At 42.6% G+C, this 19,372-nt stretch overlaps 1 protein-coding gene across 3 annotated transcripts in view; it reads left to right on the top strand.

The window, feature by feature from the left end:
- pdhx (pyruvate dehydrogenase complex component X) overlaps positions 1–19,372 on the top strand; it is a 69,347-nt gene that overhangs the window by 14,486 nt on the left and 35,489 nt on the right. For all 3 annotated transcript variants that reach the window (XM_024423794.1, XM_024423793.2, XM_024423795.1), the window contains exons 3-4: positions 12,415–12,515; positions 19,136–19,314. In XM_024423794.1, coding sequence (XP_024279562.1) covers positions 12,415–12,515; positions 19,136–19,314 — 280 coding nt within the window. The remainder of the gene's footprint in view (positions 1–12,414; positions 12,516–19,135; positions 19,315–19,372) is intronic.

Genomic DNA, 19,372 nt, shown 5'->3' with positions numbered 1-19,372 from the left:
CCTGAGCATCCCAAATTAAATGAATAGTTTCCAATGGAAACTATGTTTCTTACTATTCTGAAGGTCTATATTTTGGAGGACACTGTATGAATTCTGACTGTAGGTGACCAAGTCTCTAAGGCATTTCAGTCAATCATATTTCATGGCTTTTAGAAAGGGCTCATAGAGCTTGTTTTTCCATTCACAGCTGTCCCCCAGTGTTAGAAGTGAAGATGAGATGTTTTGGTACTCAATACCAAAACTATACTCAAATGATTCCATGGCAACAAAAAAAGGCAGATTAGCTAGTCAGTCATAGAATGCTCTGTTCAATCGTTGGACATCTTTTTAGTTCAACATACGTTAGCATTTTTTTTTAACAACAACTTTTTTTCCAGAGATCCATGTATGCAGTAATGAATCAATTGCACAATCATACAATCAATTTGACTTTGGTAAAAAAAGATATATCTATATAATGGTAATAATTTATTCAATGGTAAATCTTTATTGATAAACTGGTAAATCAAGATGTAGCTTAGGCCTATCCACAATACAGGTGAATGTGTTTTCAATAGGAGTGTGTGCATGCATTTAGTTATTGAGCTTGTTTTGGCTGATTTTCATGGGGTTACTAATGACAATCTGTTTCCCATTCCATTTGGGACATGCTGATGAACAACATTTGCATAGAAGTAGCGTCTTTTATGAAAATGTGTGCTGTCTATTTAACCAGTAATGATGTCATTCATGAGACAGTTCTCTAAGGCAGTCGATAATCTTTGTGAGAGAGCTCAAATAAGTGAATGATTAAAGTTTTTGTTGCAATCGGCTTTGAAATCAGCATTTTGCATTTTAAGGTTTTCATATCACAAACAAAGTACTAAGGTGGTAAATTTATGTTAGCTTTAGCTGTCAGCTAGCAAGGAATGTTGGCCTACAAAGCTGAAAGCTACCGGAATCATCTTCCATTGTAAAGTGTTCTAGAAGGTATGGATATTGTTTTGCAAACAGTAATTAAGATTCAGCATTTCTAAATGCCGTATTGTATTATTCAAGTGTGTTATCATCTGTGCTTCAGCATGAGTGGGAAACTTACAGAATGTGTTCCGGATTGCCTCTGAGAATAACATTGACGAATACACGGATGCGGTGACTGAGTTTATCAGGAAGTGTATAGATGTTGTACCCACTGTGACTTAAAACCTACCCTAACCAGAAACGGTGGATAAATGGCAGCATTCGAGCAAAACTGAAATCACGAAACCCTGCATTTAACCATGGCAAGGTGACTGGGAATATGGCAGAATACAAACAGTGTAGTTATTCACTCCGTACTGCAATCACAGGCAAAATGTCAATATAGAGATTACGTGGAGTCGCAATTCAAAGGTTCAGACACGTGGCAGGGTCTACAGGCAATCATGGACAACAAAGGGAAAACCAGCCACGTTGCGGACACCGACATCTTGCTTCCAGACAAGCTAAACGCCTTCTTCGTCTGCTTTGAGAATAACAGTGCCACTGATGCGACCCGCTTCCAAGGACTGTGGGCGATGTAAGTAAGACATTTAAGAGGGTTAACCCTCACAAGGCTGTCTGCTCAGATGGCATCCCTAACCGCGTCCTCAGAGCATGCGCAGACCAGCTGGCTGGAGTGTTTACGTACATATTCAATCTCTCCCTATCCCAGTCTTCTGTCCCCACTTATTTCAAGATATCCACTATTGTTCCTGTAACCAAGAAAGCAAAGGTAACTGAACTAAAGGATTATCGCCTCGTAGCACTCACTTCTGTCGTCAGTGCTTTGAGAGGCTAGTTAAGGATCATATCACCTCTTCTTTACCAGTCACTCTTCAATTTGCTTAGCACCCCAATAGATGCACAGAAAATGCCATCGCACTGCCCTATCCCATCTGGATAAGAGGAATACCTATGTAAGAATGCTGTTCATTGACTATAGCTCAGCGTTCAACACCGTAGTACCATCCAAGCTCATCATTAAGCTCGGAGCCCTGGACCCCTCCTTGTTCAACTGGGTCCTGGAGTTCCTGACAGGCCGCCCCCCAGATGGTGAAGGTAGGAAACAACACCTCCACTTGGCTGATCCTCATCACAGGGGTCCCACAACGGTGTGTGCTCAGCCCCCTCCTGTTTACCCATGACTGCGTGGCCACGCACACCGCCGCCTCAAATTTTATTTGCCACATACACATGGTTAGCGGCTGTTAATGCGAGTTTAGCGAAATGCAGTAATATCTAACAAGTAATCTTTCACAACTACCTTATACACTCAAGTGTAAAGGAATGAATAATAATATGTACATAGAAATATATGGAGAGGTGTGTGTGTGTGTGTGTGTGTGTGTATATATGTATATATATATATATATGTGTGTATATAGTGTCAATCATCAAGTTTGCAGACGACACAACAGTAGTAGGCCTGATTACCAACAATGACGAGACAACCTCACCGTAGGCTATTTTCTTGTCACCAATCATTCAACGTTGACAAAACAAAGGAGCTGATCATGGACTTCAGGAAACAGCAGACGGAGCACCCCCCCCTATCCACATTGACGGGACCGCAGTGGAGCAGGTGGAAAGCATCATGTTCCTCGGCGTACACATCACTGACGTTCTGAAATGATCCACCCACACAGCCTGTGTGTTGAAGAAGGCGCAAAAGCGCCTCTAACATCAGGAGGCTGAATAAATTTGGCTTGGCACCTAAAACCCTCACAAACTTGTATCTCACCACCTGGTACGGCAACTGCACCGCCCGCAACTGCAGGGCTCTCCAGAGGGTGGTGCGGTCTGCCCAACGCATCACCAGGGGCAGACTACCTGCTCTCCAGGACACCTACAGCACTTGATGTCACAGGAAGGCCAAAATAGATAAGCAAGGACTACAAACACCTGAGCCACTGCCTGTTCACCCCGCTATCATCCAGAAGGCGAGGTCAGCACAGGTGCATCAAAGCTGTGACCGAGAGACTGGAAAAACAGCGTCGATCTCAAGGTCATCAGACTGTTAAATAGCCATCAATAGGCGGCTTCCTCCCGGTTACGTAACCCTGCACCTTAAAGCCTGCTGCCCCATATACATAGACTTTAAATCACTGGCCACTTTAATTTTGGAACACTAGTCACTCTGTTTACATATTTTTGCTTTACTCATCTTGTGTATATATACTGTATTATATTCTACTGTATAATTGAATTTATTAATTCCATTATTTTACTTTTAGGTTGTGTCTATTGTTGTGAATTATCAGATATTACTGCAATGTTGAAGCTAGAAACACAAGCATTTCGCTACACCCGCAATAACATCTGCTAAACATGTGTATGTGACAAATAACATTTGATTTTGATTTGAAGCAGCCCAGACTCCCAGTGCAGGCTAGCATTGAGTAAGTAGAGCAGATACGGTGCATACTATAATAAGGGGTCTGCTGCGCTGATAGACAGCCTTGATCCGTGAGAGACATTTGACAGAAGTATCGAAAGTAACAAATTCTAGTAACGAACCGTTCTAGTATCAAAAAAGTATGGGACTTCCGGTATACCATGCAACACTAATATTCACACACTACAAAAGCCCACACACAACATGCACACATGTGCATACTGACCGTACACACATACTGATGCCACACACACTTTCACACTCTCACACCACCCTCTGCTGCTACTGTATCCTGTTACCTAGTCACTTTATCCATACCTATATGTACAGTACATAGCCTCCTCAATTACCACTTACCCATGCGCATCGACTCAGGACAGGTATCTCCCTGTACACTATATAGGTATGCTATTTTTAAGTTCTTCTATGTGTATGTGTGTGTGTGCATGTGTATATATATATATATATTACACCACACTTTACAGTTGGCACTATGCATTGGGGAAGGTAGCGTTCTCCAGGCATCACTCTCCTTCTTGGTCTAGTAGCCCTTAAAAAGCCTGAAGGTGTTTTGGATCATTTTCCTGTTGAAAAACAAATGATAGTCCCACTAAGCACAAATCAGATGGGATGGTGTATTACTGCAGAATGCTGTGCTAGCCATGCTGGTTAAGTGTGCCTTGAATTCTAAATAAATTGCTGACAGTGTCACCAGCAAAGCACTGTCACCCCATCACCTCCATGCTTCATGGTGGGAGCTACACATGCAGAGATCATCCGTTCACCTGCTCTGCGTCTCACAAAGACACGGCGGTTGGAACCAATAATCATAAATATGGACTCATCAGACAAAAGGACAGAATTCCACTTGTGTTTCTTGGTCCAAGCAAGTCTCTTCTTATTGGTGTCCATTTAGTAGTGGTTTCTTTGCAGCAATTTGACCATAAAGGCCTGATTCACGTTGTCTCCTCTGAACTGTTGATGTTGAGGTCTGTTACTTGAACTCTGAAGCATTTATTTGGGCTGCAATTTCTGAGGTTGTAACTCTAATGAACTTATCCTCTGCAGCAGAGGTAACTCTGGGTCTTCCTTTCCTGTGGCGGTCCTCGTGAGAGACAGTTTCATAATTGCGCATGATGGTTTTTGCGACTGCACTTAAACATAAAAAAATATGTTTTTGACATTTTCTGAGTTGACTGACCTTCATATCTGAAAGTAATGATGGACTGTATTTTCTCTCTTACTTATTTGAGCAGTTCTTGCCATAATATGGACTTGGTCTTTTACCAAATAGGGCTATTTACTGTTTACCGCCCCTACCTTGTCACAACACAACTGATTGGCTCAAACACATTAAGAAGGAAAGAAATTATTTTAAGAAATTAACTTTTAACAAGGCACACCTGTTAATTGAAATGCATTCCATGTGACTACCTCATGAAGTTGGTTGAGAGAATGCCAAGAGTGTGCAAAGCTGTCAAGGCAAAGGGTGGCTACTGAAGTATCTCAAATATAAAATATATTTTGATTTGTTTAGCACCTTTTTGGTTACTACATGATTCCGTACGTTATTTCATAGTTTTGATGTCTTCACTATTAGTTGCCGTACCAGGTGGTGAGATACAAGTTTGTGAGGGTTTTAGGTGCCAAGCCAAATTTATTCAGCCTCCTGATGTTAGAGGCGCTTTTGCGCCTTCTTCACCACACAGGCTGTGTGGGTGGATCATTTCAGAACGTCAGTGATGTGTACGCCGAGGAACATGATGCTTTCCACCTGCTCCACTGCGGTCCCGTCAATGTGGATAGGGGGGGGTGCTCCGTCTGCTGTTTCCTGAAGTCCATGATCAGCTCCTTTGTTTTGTCAACGTTGAATGATTGGTGACAAGAAAATAGCCTACGGTGAGGTTGTCTGTCATTGTTGGTAATCAGGCCTACTACTGTTGTGTCGTCTGCAAACTTGATGATTATTCTAAAATGTAGAAAATAGTAAAAACAAAGAAATCCCTTGAATGAGTAGGTGTGTCGACTTTTGACTGGTACTGTTTATTGTTGAATGGTGGAATTGCATTTTTTATGATTGCATTTAGGAACCCAATCCCCCATTGCCGCAAGATTTAATAGTTTTGACCACCCTCCGCTGCTATGATTGGTGCAGCTAGAAATCATAATGTCTATCCTATTCTGAAAAGGCACCCGCAAAATTAAATTCCACAAAGTTGTTTATCCATTTTGTGCTGTTTAGATTTGTATTTGGTTTCTTGTCCAATGCCCTCAGGGTGTTGTTAGATATTATAGGGTCCTATAAAAACTGAATCCAGACATTAAAACGGAATTCAACAATATTGTATTGAATTTAGTATTAAATATACTCATTATACTGAATTTAGTATTAAATCAACTTATTGTATTGAACTTATTATAACATTAATATGGCCAAGATTATCCAGCAGCCTACCAAAGGTTGCACCGTGTCCATTACAATGTAGAAAAATGTGTCTAGTCCAAACTTCCGATAGTTTGGCTATCCGTATTACCAGAGCTTCATCTTATTTTTTTTCTATTTCTATGGCGGATTCGCAATATTTTTATTTTTTAAAATACATTTTCACCTAAAATGACACCCAAATCTAACACCCTGTAGCTCAACCTAAAGCAAGGGTATGTTCTTGAAACCATTTGAAAGGAAACACTTTGATGTTTGTGGAAATGTGAAATTAATGTAGGAGAATATAACACATGAGATCTGGTAAAGGATAATACAAAGAAAAAGCATGCGTTTAAAAAGAAGTTGTACCATTTTTTAAATGCAAGAGAGAGTCCAAAATGTATTATTCTAGCCCAGGCGCAATTTAGATTTTGGCCATTAGATGGTAGCAGTGTATGCAAAGTTTTAGACTGATTCAAATAACCATTGGATATCTGTTATTAAAATGTATTAAGACTGCCCAAATGTGCCTAATAAGGGTTTTTAAATGTTCAAGTTCGTAATTGTGCACTCTCAAACAATAGCATGGTATACTTTCACTGTAATAGCTACTGTAAATTGGACAGTGCAGTTAAATTAAGCTTCCTGCCCATATGAGATATGTCTATGTCCTGAGAAATGTTAGTGTTACTTACAACCTCCATGCTAATTACCTTAGCCTACGTTAGCTCAACCGTCCCGCGGGGACACACCGATCACGTAGAGGTTGTTCTTAAACTGACTTGCCTAGTTAAATAAGAAATCTTGCTACACTTAACCTTTTTGGGCTAGGGGGCAGTTTTTTTTTATGTCCGGATGAAAAGGGTGCCCAAAGTAAACTGCCCGTTAACCTCTCTAGGGTAGGTGAGATGGTAGCGTCCCACCTCTTCAACAGGAAGTGAAACTGCAGGGCGTAACATTCAAAACAGCAGAAATCCCATAGTTAAAATTCCTCAAACATACATGTATTTTACACCATTTTAAATATACACTTGTTGTAAATCCAGCCACTATTATTATGTTAGTTGAGTGCCTATTCACAGAATAGCACAGCCATTTTTCCAGCCAAAGAGAGGATTCACAAAAAGCAGAAATAAAGATTAAATTAATCACTAACCTTTGATATTCATCAGATGACACTCATAAGACTTCGTTACACAATACATGTATGCTTTGTTCGGTAAAGTTCATATTTATATCCAAAAATTTCAGTTTACATTGGTGCCTTACTTTCAAGAGTTCCAAAACATCCTTTTGATTTTGCAGAGAGCCACAGCAATTTACAGGAATACTCATAATAACCACTGCTAAAAGATACAACTGTTATGCATGGAATTTTAGATGCACTTCTCCTTAATTCAACCGCTGTGTCAGATTTCAAAAAAGCTTCACGGAAAAAGCAAACCATGCAATAATCTGAGTTGGCGTTCAGAGCCCATTCAAGACGCACATCCCCATATTATGCAGTCAACAAAAGTCATAAATAGCATTATAAATCTTCACTTATCTTTGCTGATCTTCGTCAGAATGCACTCCCAGGACTAGAGATCGACCGATTATGATTTTTCAACACCGATACCGATTTTATTGGAGGACCAAAAAAGCTGATACCGAATAATCGGCTTTATTTATTTATTCATTTATTTGTAATAATGACAATTACAACAATACTGAATGGACACTTATTTTAACTGAATATAATACATCAATAAAATCAATTTAGCCTCAAGTAAATAATGAAACATGTTCAATTTGGTTTAAATAATGCAAAAACAAATTGTTGGAGAAGAAATTAAAAGTGCAATATGTGCTATGTAAGAAAGCTAACCTTTCAGTTCCTTGCTCAGAACATTTTTTATTTTACTAGGTAAGTCAGTTAAGAACAAATTCTTATTTTCAATGACGGCCTAGGAACAGTGGGTTAACTGCCTGTTCAGGGGCAGAACGACAGATTTGTACCTTGTCAGCTCGGGGATTTGAACTTGCAACCTTCCGGTTACTAGTCCAACGCTCTAACCACTAGGCTCCCCTGCCGCCCCTTAACATGAGAACATATGAAAGCTGGTGGTTCCTTTTTAACAGGACGAATAACAGGACGAATTTCCCATGTACGAAGTTTTAGGTTGTAGTTATTATAGGACTATTTCCCTCTATACCATTTTGTATTGCATTAACCTTTGATTATTGGATGTTCTTATAGGCACTTTAGTATTGCCAGTGTAACAGTAAGGCTTCTGTCCCTCTCCTCGCTCCTCCCTGGGCTCGAACCAGCAGCACAACGACAACAGCCACCATCAAAGCAGCGTTACCCATGCAGAGCAAGGGGGAAAACTACTGAAGGCTCAGAGCGAGTGACGTTTGAAACGCTATTAGCGTGCTAACTAGCTAGCCATTTCACTTCGGTTACACCCGCCTCATCTCGGGAGTTGATAGGCTTGAAGGCATAAACAGCACAATGCTTGACGCACAACGAAGAGCTGCTGGCAAAACGCACAAAAGTGCTGTTTGAATGAATGTTTACGCGCCTGCTTCTGCTTCTGCCTACCACCGCTCAGTCAGATACTTGTAGATACTTGTATGCTCAGTCAAATTATATGCAACACAGGACACGCTAGATAATATCTAGTAATATCATCAACCATGTGTAGTTGACTAGTGATTATGATGGATTGTTTTTTTATAAGAGAAGTTTAATGCTAGCTAGCAACTTACCTTGGCTTACTGCATTCGCGTAACAGGCGTGTGGAGTGCAACGAGAGAGAGGCCGGTTGTTATTGCGTTGGACTAGTTATATTTTTTTAGTTGAGGGAGCACCATTATTTTTTATTTTTTTGTGACGTCATCTATTCTTAAAGTTTGTACAGAGTACCGACAGATGTAGCCTATTGAATATCATTGTAGGATAGGTCTATGCATAAACTACATCCTTCAATTGCCACATCTGCCTATGTCCACCCATATTGTTTTAAGGCATACCTCACTTCAAAATAGGCCATAATCGCTGTCAATCGTGAATGATAATTTTTTACATGTTATGGGTGAATGTCCATACTGCATGCAAATCATTTTCACTTGCAAATCAGTTTCATGGGAATATGCATTAAGATCTTGAATTAGTGCTTTGTGAGTGAATTAAAGCAGATGGTGTTAACAAACTGGCCTTTCTTGTCAACCTATTTTGTTTTAATCAAAGCATACAGTGTGTTCCTTGACGTTTTCCACATTTTGTTACGTTACAGCCTTATTCTAACATTGATGAGGATTTTTATTTATTTAATCAATCTACATGCAATACCCCATAATGACAAAGCAGAATGTTTAAAAAAAATCTTTAGCAAATTTATACAAATAGTAAATTGAACTATTACATTTACATAAGTATTCAGACCCTTTACTCAGTACTTTGTTGAAGCACCTTTTGGCAATTACAGCCTCGTTGTCTTGGGTATGACGCTAAAACCTTGGCACATCTGTATTTGGCGTTTCTAACATTTTTCTCTGCAGATCCTCAAGTGTCAAAGCCCCTCCTGCTTTGTCTTTTGCTGTGTGCTATGGTCGTTGTCTTGTTGAAAGGTGAACCTTTGCCCCAGTCTGAGGTCCTTAAGGATTGCTCTGTAGATTGCGCCATTCATCTTTCCCTCGATCCTGACTAGTCTCCCAGTCCCTGCTGCTGAAAAAGATTCCCACAGCATGATGCTGCCACCATGGTTTACCTTCGGGATGGTGCCAGGTTTCCTCCAAACGTGATGCTTGCATTCAGACCAAAGAGTTCAATCTTGGTTTCATCAGGCCAGAGAATATTTTTTTCTCATGGTCTGAGTCCTTTAGGGGCCTTTCGGCAAACACCAAGCGGCTATAATGTGCCTTTTACAGAGGAGTGGCTTCTGCCTGGCCACTCTACCATAAAGGCCTGATTGGTGGAGTGCTGCAGAGATGGTTGTCCTTCTGGTAGGTTCTCCCGTCTCCACAGAGGAACTCTGGAGCTCTGACAGAGTGACCATCGGTTTCTTGGTCACCTACCTTACCATGGCCCTTCCCCGATTGCTCAGTTTGGCCAGCTCTAGGAAGAGTCTTAGTGGTTCCAAAATTCTTCCATTTGACAATGATTCTTGATTCTTTAATGCTGCTGATATTTTTTTATAAATAAAACAAATATATTTATTTATTTATAAAAAATAAAAAAATCGGCACCCTTCCCCAGATCTGTGCCTCAACACAATCCTGTCTCTGAGCTCTATGGACAATTCCTTACACCTCATGGCTTGATTTTTGCTCTGACATGCACTGTCAACTGTGGGACCTTTTTATGTAGACAGGTGTGTGCTTTTCCAAATCATGTCCAATCAATTTAATTTACCACAGGTGGACTCCAAGTTGTAGAAATATCTCAAGGATGACCAATGGAAGCAGGATGCATCTCAGCTCAATTTCAAGTCTCATAGCAAAAGGTCTGAATACTTATGTAAATAAGGTATGTGTTTTTTATTTGTAATAAATTAGCAAAAATAATAACCTGTTTTTTGCTTTCTCATTATGGGGTGTTGTGTGTAGATTGAGGATTTTATTTTATCCATTGTGGAATAAGGCTGTAAAGTAACAAAATTTGGAAAATGTCATGGGGTCTGAATACTTTCCGAAGGCACTATTTTCCTATTCAGCTTTGAATATTAAATGACTAAGTTGTTTTTGGTGTGACATATTCTAGGCCTACTATGCTATAGGATATGCTATTAAATTCCAATCAATGTTTAAGTGATCTTGCGAGGCATTGACTAAGCTTTGATCTAACTTCACTAAATGAGCTCCATGGTGAGAAGTGATTATCTTCTATTTGTAATAAGTACTTATTAGGCAAGAGATCTTGATGAGGGTTATTTTAAGCGATTTGAATGCCCTTCGAATCGTTTTGCTGAAAGGACAGCACTATAAATGTAAGTGGCCACACATCGTTCTGTGTTCCACTGCTCAAGAGCGGGTCCAAGGCAGACATGGTGAATTTGGATCCTAGATCTCATCGGTTTGTTAAGGTTCATGTGGTGGATCAGTTTGTCTGCATACGCAATCGAGGTGGTACGTTTCTGTAAGCTAAGCACTCGGACAGTAGGTCGAGTTCAGGTGCGTCGTACACATGAGCCCTTAGTCCATAACAAACTGGAGGACAGCCGTTTTAGCAACCCCTGGTAAAGTTTTATGTCTGTTCATGTCACGTCAGATTTGGCTCGCTCGAAGTGGTCAAGCCTCCGGCCGACGGGCCTCTGCACACACGCCAACAGTTATTCATTATTCGCACGACTGCCAGAAAGAGAGAAGACAGGGAAGAACATCCCTGCCCATCCCCTTGTATTGTACGTTTGTGTCACCGTGTAGCTTAATCCTATTGCCATTCCAGTGGAGAAGAGTTGAAAGGGGCAGGTGGTTGACTGTTTAACTTTTAATATTGCTCATCACTGGCTAACCCCTTGGGTCATCTGGTGTTAAAACCACACACACACATCCAATCTAGTCCTCCCTTCTCCCGGCTCTCTGGAGCTTCTGAGGTCAATTCTCACTCCCACCCCTGCCCACTTCTTCCCTCACATCCTCTATGATCCTCCCACTACCCTCTCTCCCACAATTCTCCCTTTCGCTCATCCTAAAAGTTGAGGTGATCTTTTACTAGGCAGGATATTGGAGCTTAGAATGGTGTTTTCCTGTATGGATGTGTACCTTCTCTCTCCCTGTGTTATTGTGCTGACCTGAAGTGACCTTCCCGCCCTAGGATCACCTGTTGAAAATAAAGTCTGACTTAATGTGACCTGCCCAATAGGCCCCAGCATCCATCTTCCTCTTCTGCCTTGTCTTCACTCAATAACAAATGGCCTCTTTTTAATAAAACATATTGAATTACCCCTCCCCTCTCCTGTTTTAGACTTGCTTCCCTAGCCCCATAGGAAAATGTAGATGCATGAGAAATATTATAAAGAACATATAAATCCACCAGAACCCCTTCCTTTACACCCAGTATTGCTACTGTTTGAATTGAAGGGCAGTCCATAAGCGCAGATGAAGGATATCAAGGATATGGAAAGATTCTGTGTGGAGGAATGATCTTCTCCAATCTCATAAAACATTTGAGAAAAAGCCTGTGTCGTTATCCTTGCAAGGGCAGGGTGCTGGAGAACTGAAAACGGGTGCCAATAATTTTGACCCATATCTTTTTGAGATTTTGTTTTTATTACTTTTTAAACTAAATCTATTTTCTCTGAGCAATTGTATTAGTATATACTGTATAATAATAATAAATTGTCCCACTTTTTTTCTCATACAGTATACAGTAGCTCAGTTGTATTATTGTACACTATTTTTTTGCTCATCTTTATCAAGGGTGACTATGTACCCCACTGTATAGCCTAATGATCAGTGTTACCACCATAGCAGTTCTATATCTATGGTTTCATCATCCCTTAGAAATTGACTTTCTACACTTTCGACAATTTTTTTTCATGTAACTTTTTCCTTTTCCCAATTATTGGTCTTTGACATTCTAAGCGGTCTGACTGTTGCTGGTGTCCTGCAGGTGATGCGGTAGCGGCTGGCGATGCGCTCTGTGAGATCGAGACGGACAAGGCCGTGGTTACCCTGGAGTCCAGTGATGACGGCGTCCTGGCCAAGATACTGGTGAGTGAACTGTGTTGTGTGTGTCAGTTCTTAGGGCTTCCCTCTTCTCCTTAGTTGGCGGAACATCAGTGATGAGGTGTGCTTCATGACCTCTGTCTCTGTTTGTGTGTTGTGTGAATATTAATGACTCTGCCAAAGACAGACCGATCACTTGTCTTTCATCAACACTGCACCACATGTTTGTCCCTCAGAACAGAGGGATGAAAGCAGTTTATCCTCCGCTGTCAGATCAATCTGGCAATGGGAGAAAGCCTCCAATTACGTCCTAACGAGAGAGAGTGAGAGGATATTGATGGAAACTCTGTGGTACAGCTTTGCCTGTAAACCATCCTTTCCTCCATCCTCTTAATTATCAGAGGTAAATGATCCAGCAGTCATAATGACATACTTTTGTATATATTGTGTATGTGGACACCTTCAAATTAGTGGATTCGGCTATTTCAGCCACACCCGTTGCTGGCAGGTGTATAAAATTGAGCACAGAGCCATGCAATCTCCATAGGCTAACATTGACAATAGAATGGCCTTACTGAAGAGCTCAGTGACTTTTAATGTGGCACTGTCATAGTCAGTTCATCACATTTTTGCCCTGCTAGAGCTTCCTCGGTCAACTGTAAGTGCTGTTATTGTGAGGTGGAAACGTCTAGGAGCAACAACAAGCTCACAGAACGGGACCACTGAAGCGCGTAGCGTGTAAAAATATTCTGTCCTCAGTTGCAATACTCACTACCGAGTTCAAAACTGCCTCTGGAGGCAACGTCAGCACAATAACTGTTCGTTGGGAGCTTCATGAAATGGATTTCCATGGCCGAGCAGCCACACACAAGCCTAAGATCACCATGCGCATTGCCAAGCGTCGGCTGGAGTGGTGTAAAGCTCGCCGCCATTGAACTCTGGAAACATTCTCTGGAGTGATGAATCACACTTCACCATCTGGTAGTCCGACAGACGAATCTGGTTTTGGCGGATGCCCGGAGAACACTACCTGACCGAATGCGTAGTGCCAACTGTGAAGTTTGGTGGAGGAGGAATAATGATCTGGGGCTGTTTTTTTTCATGGTTCGGGCTTGGCCCCTTATTTCCAGTGAAGGGAAATCTTAACGCTACAGCATACAATGACATTCTAGATGATTCTGTGCTTCCAACTTTGTGGCAACAGTTTGGGGAAAACCCTTTTCCTGTTTCAGCATGACATGACAGCACAAAGTGAGGTCCATACAGAAATGGTTTGTCGAAATCGGTGTGGAAGAACTTGACTGGCCTGCTCCGAGCCCTGAGCTCAACCCCATCGAACATCTTTGGGGTGAATTGAAAGTGCCCGACCTCGCTAATGTTCTCGTGGCTGAATGGAAGCAAGTCCCCGCAGCAATGGTACAACATCGAGTGGAAAGCCTTCCCAGAAGAGTAGAGGCTGTTATAGCAGCAAAGGTGGGACCAACTCTATATTAATGCCCATGATTCTGGATTGTGTCCACATACTTCCGGTCATGTAATGTGTTTTTTTGTATTTATTTTCAACCCAACATTCATTAACTAGCTAAGTGACACACACACACACACACACACACACACACACACACACACACACAGAGACCCTTGCCTGTCCCACAGCTGATGCCATGGTTCCCTCCAGTCAGTCATCATCCGATCAGTGAGTGTCACATCGTTCAGAACAGTGTCCTAGTGGCAATTAGCCATGTAAACCAGGCCACATAGCATAGTTCAGCGAAGCATACCCATGTTGTTCTAGTGCTGTGGTTCAGGTGGTGTCTGAGTGTACCCTGAATAAAGAGCTGATGTGGAGTAATTACTTAGACAGATAGCAACACGTGTGCATAAACAAGAGTGTTGCTCTGGAAATATAACATTTCTATGACATCACTATCAGCAGGCGAAGTGTCTCTCTCATTGTTATGTGTTTTCAATTATTATAATTTCTCTCTGCCTTTTTTAGCCCTTGCTCCATTCTCATTCTCTTCTTCATGTTTTCTTTCTCTTCCTCTTCCCTCTCCCTCCTTCCGATCCATGTCTCGGCTGCCATGGGGATAAGGTAGTTTCCATGGCAATGGCCCAGGAGTTGGAGGAAGGGGCTTTTAGGAAGGCTTGGAGCTGGCAGAAAGAGGGAGAGCGATAATCCCCAGGTTCAGCTAGCATCCAGACCAACAACCCCACCCCTGAATACCCCAGACCCAGTCTCTACTGGGGGTATTAGAGAGGAAGCGTGCCAGTCTCTGTGTGGATGTGTGTCTGCGTCCTGGTGTGTGTTGTTACTAGTATGAGCAATGTTTTTCCTGGCTGTGTGTGGAAGGGGCTTGATGGCCTCTGCTCTCTGTAGATCATAGCACAGATTAGCCCACAGTGGTGTAGTAGTGGTGCTGTCTAAGCATGTACCCACTAGGATTCTAGTTTAGCAGCCAGTGTTACATCCGTGAACACACAAAAGGCTGATAGGGCACATGTAGAGATCCCCCACACATTGATGGATCGGTGGGTGTGCAGGGATTTTCGAGATGGATTGATACGGTGGACAGAATGTATGTCAACACTTAACGGTCGAGATAACGAGTGGCAAGATGGATGGATGTTTAGATGGATGGAAGAAGGAAAGGCTAGATGAAGATGGTCTGACATGGTCCACAGTGCTAACCTGACAGCATTTATCATGTAATTTATCACTCTGCTTCCCTCCCTCCCTCCATTCCTACATACTTTCTCATCAGGATGCTGTCATTTTAGGATAGATTAATCTTCCAAGGGGGAGTTTGTTGGCTGTGTCTCTGCTCAACTGACATCTTCCCTGCACTACAACTAGCCAAAACATGACTGTAAAAATAATGGACAAAGCCATCAATCACGTGACATCATTCATTTCTATGTGAAGCCTCAATAGATCATTGAAGTCAAATGAAGTGAGTTAAGATGGCGTCTCATGGAGGCATAACGTGTAGTTAGAGCTACTCGAGGAAGTGACGTTACAGGCTAGCTCGGTGCTGCCCCCTCAAATTCAGTAATGCTGCGTTTACCTGGTACGAGGTAGATGTCAATCCGGATGTCCGGAGCTCAACGGTAAATGCTGTTGAAGCTGGCAGTGAATGCCGTCAGCCACCATGGTAGGTGGGACTTGCCGCCAGAGTTCAAATATTTCAACTTTTGCTGTCTGCCGTATCATTGGTTTTTACCGGATGTTGATTTGCTCTGAAATCACCATAGCAACGCATCCCGTCATGCTGGCTTGCTTTTGCCATCACCGTCTTTCTTGCTTTCTTTCCCACAATGTCGACTGGTATGCCGGTTTTTGCATCCCTCGTCTAAACGCAGCATAACTCAAGTTGATGGCCGGCCGGGATACTGCATGCTGCCATTAGCAACTCAATTAGCAACTCAACTTCTGTACAATTTAAAAATTATTGGTTCAAGGACATACATCTGGTGTATCAGAAGCAATTATTGGTACCATGATTGTCTTCGACAGTGTTTATTTCCATGAAGATTGACCATGAAGATTGACCATGAAGATTGCCATTTCCCCATTCACTATAATGGAGGATCATGCTTTCTGCCAATAATACCTGCAGGAGCGGTGGGCCTTCTGTGGCATTAATGAGAAGGGCCCGTCGTTCTCCCCTGGGCCGGAAGCCTTATGAAGAGAAGAACAGAAAGGCCCGCACGTTGAATATGCTCCCAATTTACCACCTTTTATAGGCAACGTTTCAATCCAACACAGATCTTTGTCTGGTCTTTGAAATGATACAAAATGCATAGGTTAACCTCATAAATGGTGTTTCGTTATATAATTTATGAACTAGTTGATATATTCAGGATAGACCCCGTAGGAACACTATACTCACTGATCTCCCTCATGTGCTTTAATTTATCAGATTGAGAATGCAGACTAATCAAAAGCCCTGGGAGAGAGAGGGCTGCTGGGGAAAAGCCCTCCTCTGGACTCTAATTAGACTAGTCTGCCCAGTAACAAGTTGCAGGATATAGGATTCAATCATATCGCCTCAAATCCCTCTTTCTGTCCTGGCAGATCAATACACTCACACGGAGGCACACACACACCAAATCAATACAGGATATTTTTATTCCAAGAGTCTCCAAATAAGCCACCCTCTTCCCCACCTCTTCCTTTCTCTTTGATCTGGAGGCGAGGGACTAATTGTGTACTGTTTACAAGTCACAGGTGTCAAGCCTATCCTTGTTGAGGGTGCAAGTCTGGGTGTGTGAGTCTTGAATTGTGCCAGAGATCACAAGAGTAAGAGTAATTTTCTGAAATCCGTGCATAGCCCGCTAAAAATTGTGTCCTCCTCATCCACCTCTTGACTTATTGTTCTTTACTGAAACCAGCCAGGTCTTCTAATGTGTGTCAGTCAGGTTGAACCTGTGCCATTTCACTGTCTGCTGAGGTCGGAGGTGCTGCTCAGGTATTTTGCTAAGTGCCTGTGTTTGCTATGATGTGGCGTAATGGTTCAGGACCGGCACTGTCCTTTTGCAACCAGATGGCAGTGTTGAGCCCCACACTAGCAGTGTGTTACACTCTTCTCCCTTTTCTCTCTCTGTGTGCCTATGTGCTCTTGCGTCTTTGATGGAGACATCCACATAAGACGGCACCCCATCTGTGAATAAGTGGAAAGAAAGGGACAATGATGTGTGCGTGTGTAAAGGCTGTGAATGACACAGCCCCCAGCCGCAGCTTCTTCGAGAGCTGTGTTAAACGTCTATAACTACCTGCTTGTCTAACTGGTGTTTATAGAGCCTAAAGGTAGGGAGAGAGCATCGCTGGTCTCACTCACTCTCACACACACCAGTTACATGCATTGTGTGGCACAGTATTGTGCAAGACTGCTTGTATGTTTTCTTGTTCATTGCTCAGTATGTGTTCTTGTATTTGCAGTCCCACAGTCACATTGGAATTTAATGGGAATTTAATTTGTTTTGTAGCACAATAGAGTTGTGTGACTATTGGGATGGTGGTTGTTGGAGGCAGTTTGAAATACTGCAGTGTTGCACTGATCCAATCAAATGAAGAGATGTGGATTATGATGGGGATATACTAATCTGTCATGCCCTTCAGACAGCTATATGACCCGGCTAGGGTCAGGGGTCACAGCCAGGGCTGAAGTTCAGTGTCATGTCACATCCAACTGTTCTGGTAATCCTGTCATTTCTCATTGTGGTGAATGTAACCAACATAGCCACATAGTCCTACTGTATGTGGTAATGGCATTTCTAAAGCCATGAGGCCCTGCCATTTATTGATCACCTCACACTGGGCCAGAGGTGCCATGGAGACACACACACACACACTACCTGTAGCACCTAGCATATGGACAGGAAGCCACATATATATGTATGTATGTATGTCACACAACAAACAGACCAGGTAGTCTTGGTAGTTTAATGCGTCAGGGATGTTGTGCAGCTATTTTGTAGTAAACAAAACCGTTTTTTTCTTTCTTCTCACTGCCAAAGCAGTCACATCTTCCCTAGCTACCTACTATCCAATGGACAATAGAAATTAGCCTACCTTTTTGCTTTTAGGAATCCCTTGCCTTTACTCAGTGAGACATGGTAGTAAAGTGTTTTTGACTGTTGTACTGAGGGGAATATCCTGGGTGAAACTGGAGGTGTGCCTGGCCTGCTGGCTGGCCTGGGAGCGCAGGTGGTCTTATCCTGCTGTTTCTGGTTAGGTGGAGTCCGTGGTCTTATTGGAGCACATCTATTGTTTAGATGCCACTGGGGAGAAGGTGACTGGGTGAACTCCTTGATTCAAAGCTATCTGACATTCAGCCAGTTACAAGGGCTTGTGTTCTGATCTAATGCAGAAACCAATTGCCTGATCAATTTCATTGTATCCATGATTGAATGGGACTGCTTTTCCTGTCGGCAACAGCGGTTGTTATTTGTGTTGTTTTTCTCTTTTCTGGCGAGCGGAGCTACGCCCTTTAGCAGGAATGACAGCTCCGTAAGTGGATACCATTTGGAAATAGATGGAGTGTTACAGCCCTGCCTCATCCATTGTGCCTGGCCTTTCATTTAGAACTAATCAATATTGACCGGGAAAAAACACCTTGCTGACTATGAGGGGGTGGAGACATCCACGCTGTGCCTTAATGACGCTGTTAGAGACCGAGATGAAGAGAAAGATGGATATTGAGAGCGAATCGATGTGCGACCGGGGGGGGTGTGTGTGAAGGAACAGTAAGCATTCATTCCTGCCTCCATTAGTCCTTGGCCTTGTGTGTTTTGTCAGAACAGAGGTGAGGGGAAATTAAGTGAATTGAGTAGGCAGTGTGGACAGACACACAGTGGATGGAAAGGTCTGCCTATGGTCCCTCTGGTAGCAGTAACATATTATGTCAAGAGGTAATGATCTTTTGAAAATCCTCCTCCTGGTGGTTCTTTACATTCTTCCTATCATGTGTTCTCTCCCTCTCTAGTTCCTCTCTTCTTCTCCCTTCCTTCTTCCCCCAAATGCTCTTCCTTTCTCGTTCTTATGTGCTTTCTTCCCCTCTCTATTTCTCCACCTCTCCTCAGTCTTCTTGCACATTCTGAGTAAAATTCAAATGCAGCTTGATAGTGATTATTATTATAAAAGTGTCTCTGCGTGTCCTCAGATGGAGGAGGGCAGTCGTGCCGTGCGTCTGGGGACTCTCATTGCCCTCATGGTGGAGGAAGGGGAGGACTGGAAGACAGTGGAGATCCCGCCACCTGTGGCAGCCACCCAAGCAACTCCCGCTCCGGCAGCCCCCACTGCACCCCCACCACATCCCCCCAGAGCAGCCTCCACAGGACCGTGAGTCTCACCTCTCTCCTCTTCTTCCTCTCTCCCACTATTACATCACTCTACTGTC

Source organism: Oncorhynchus tshawytscha, linkage group LG06 (assembly GCF_018296145.1).
Source record: "Oncorhynchus tshawytscha isolate Ot180627B linkage group LG06, Otsh_v2.0, whole genome shotgun sequence".
NCBI classification, from domain to species: Eukaryota; Metazoa; Chordata; class Actinopteri; order Salmoniformes; family Salmonidae; genus Oncorhynchus; species Oncorhynchus tshawytscha.
Note: the sequence above shows the minus strand (reverse complement) of the source record. Positions and strands in the feature narration are given on the sequence as shown.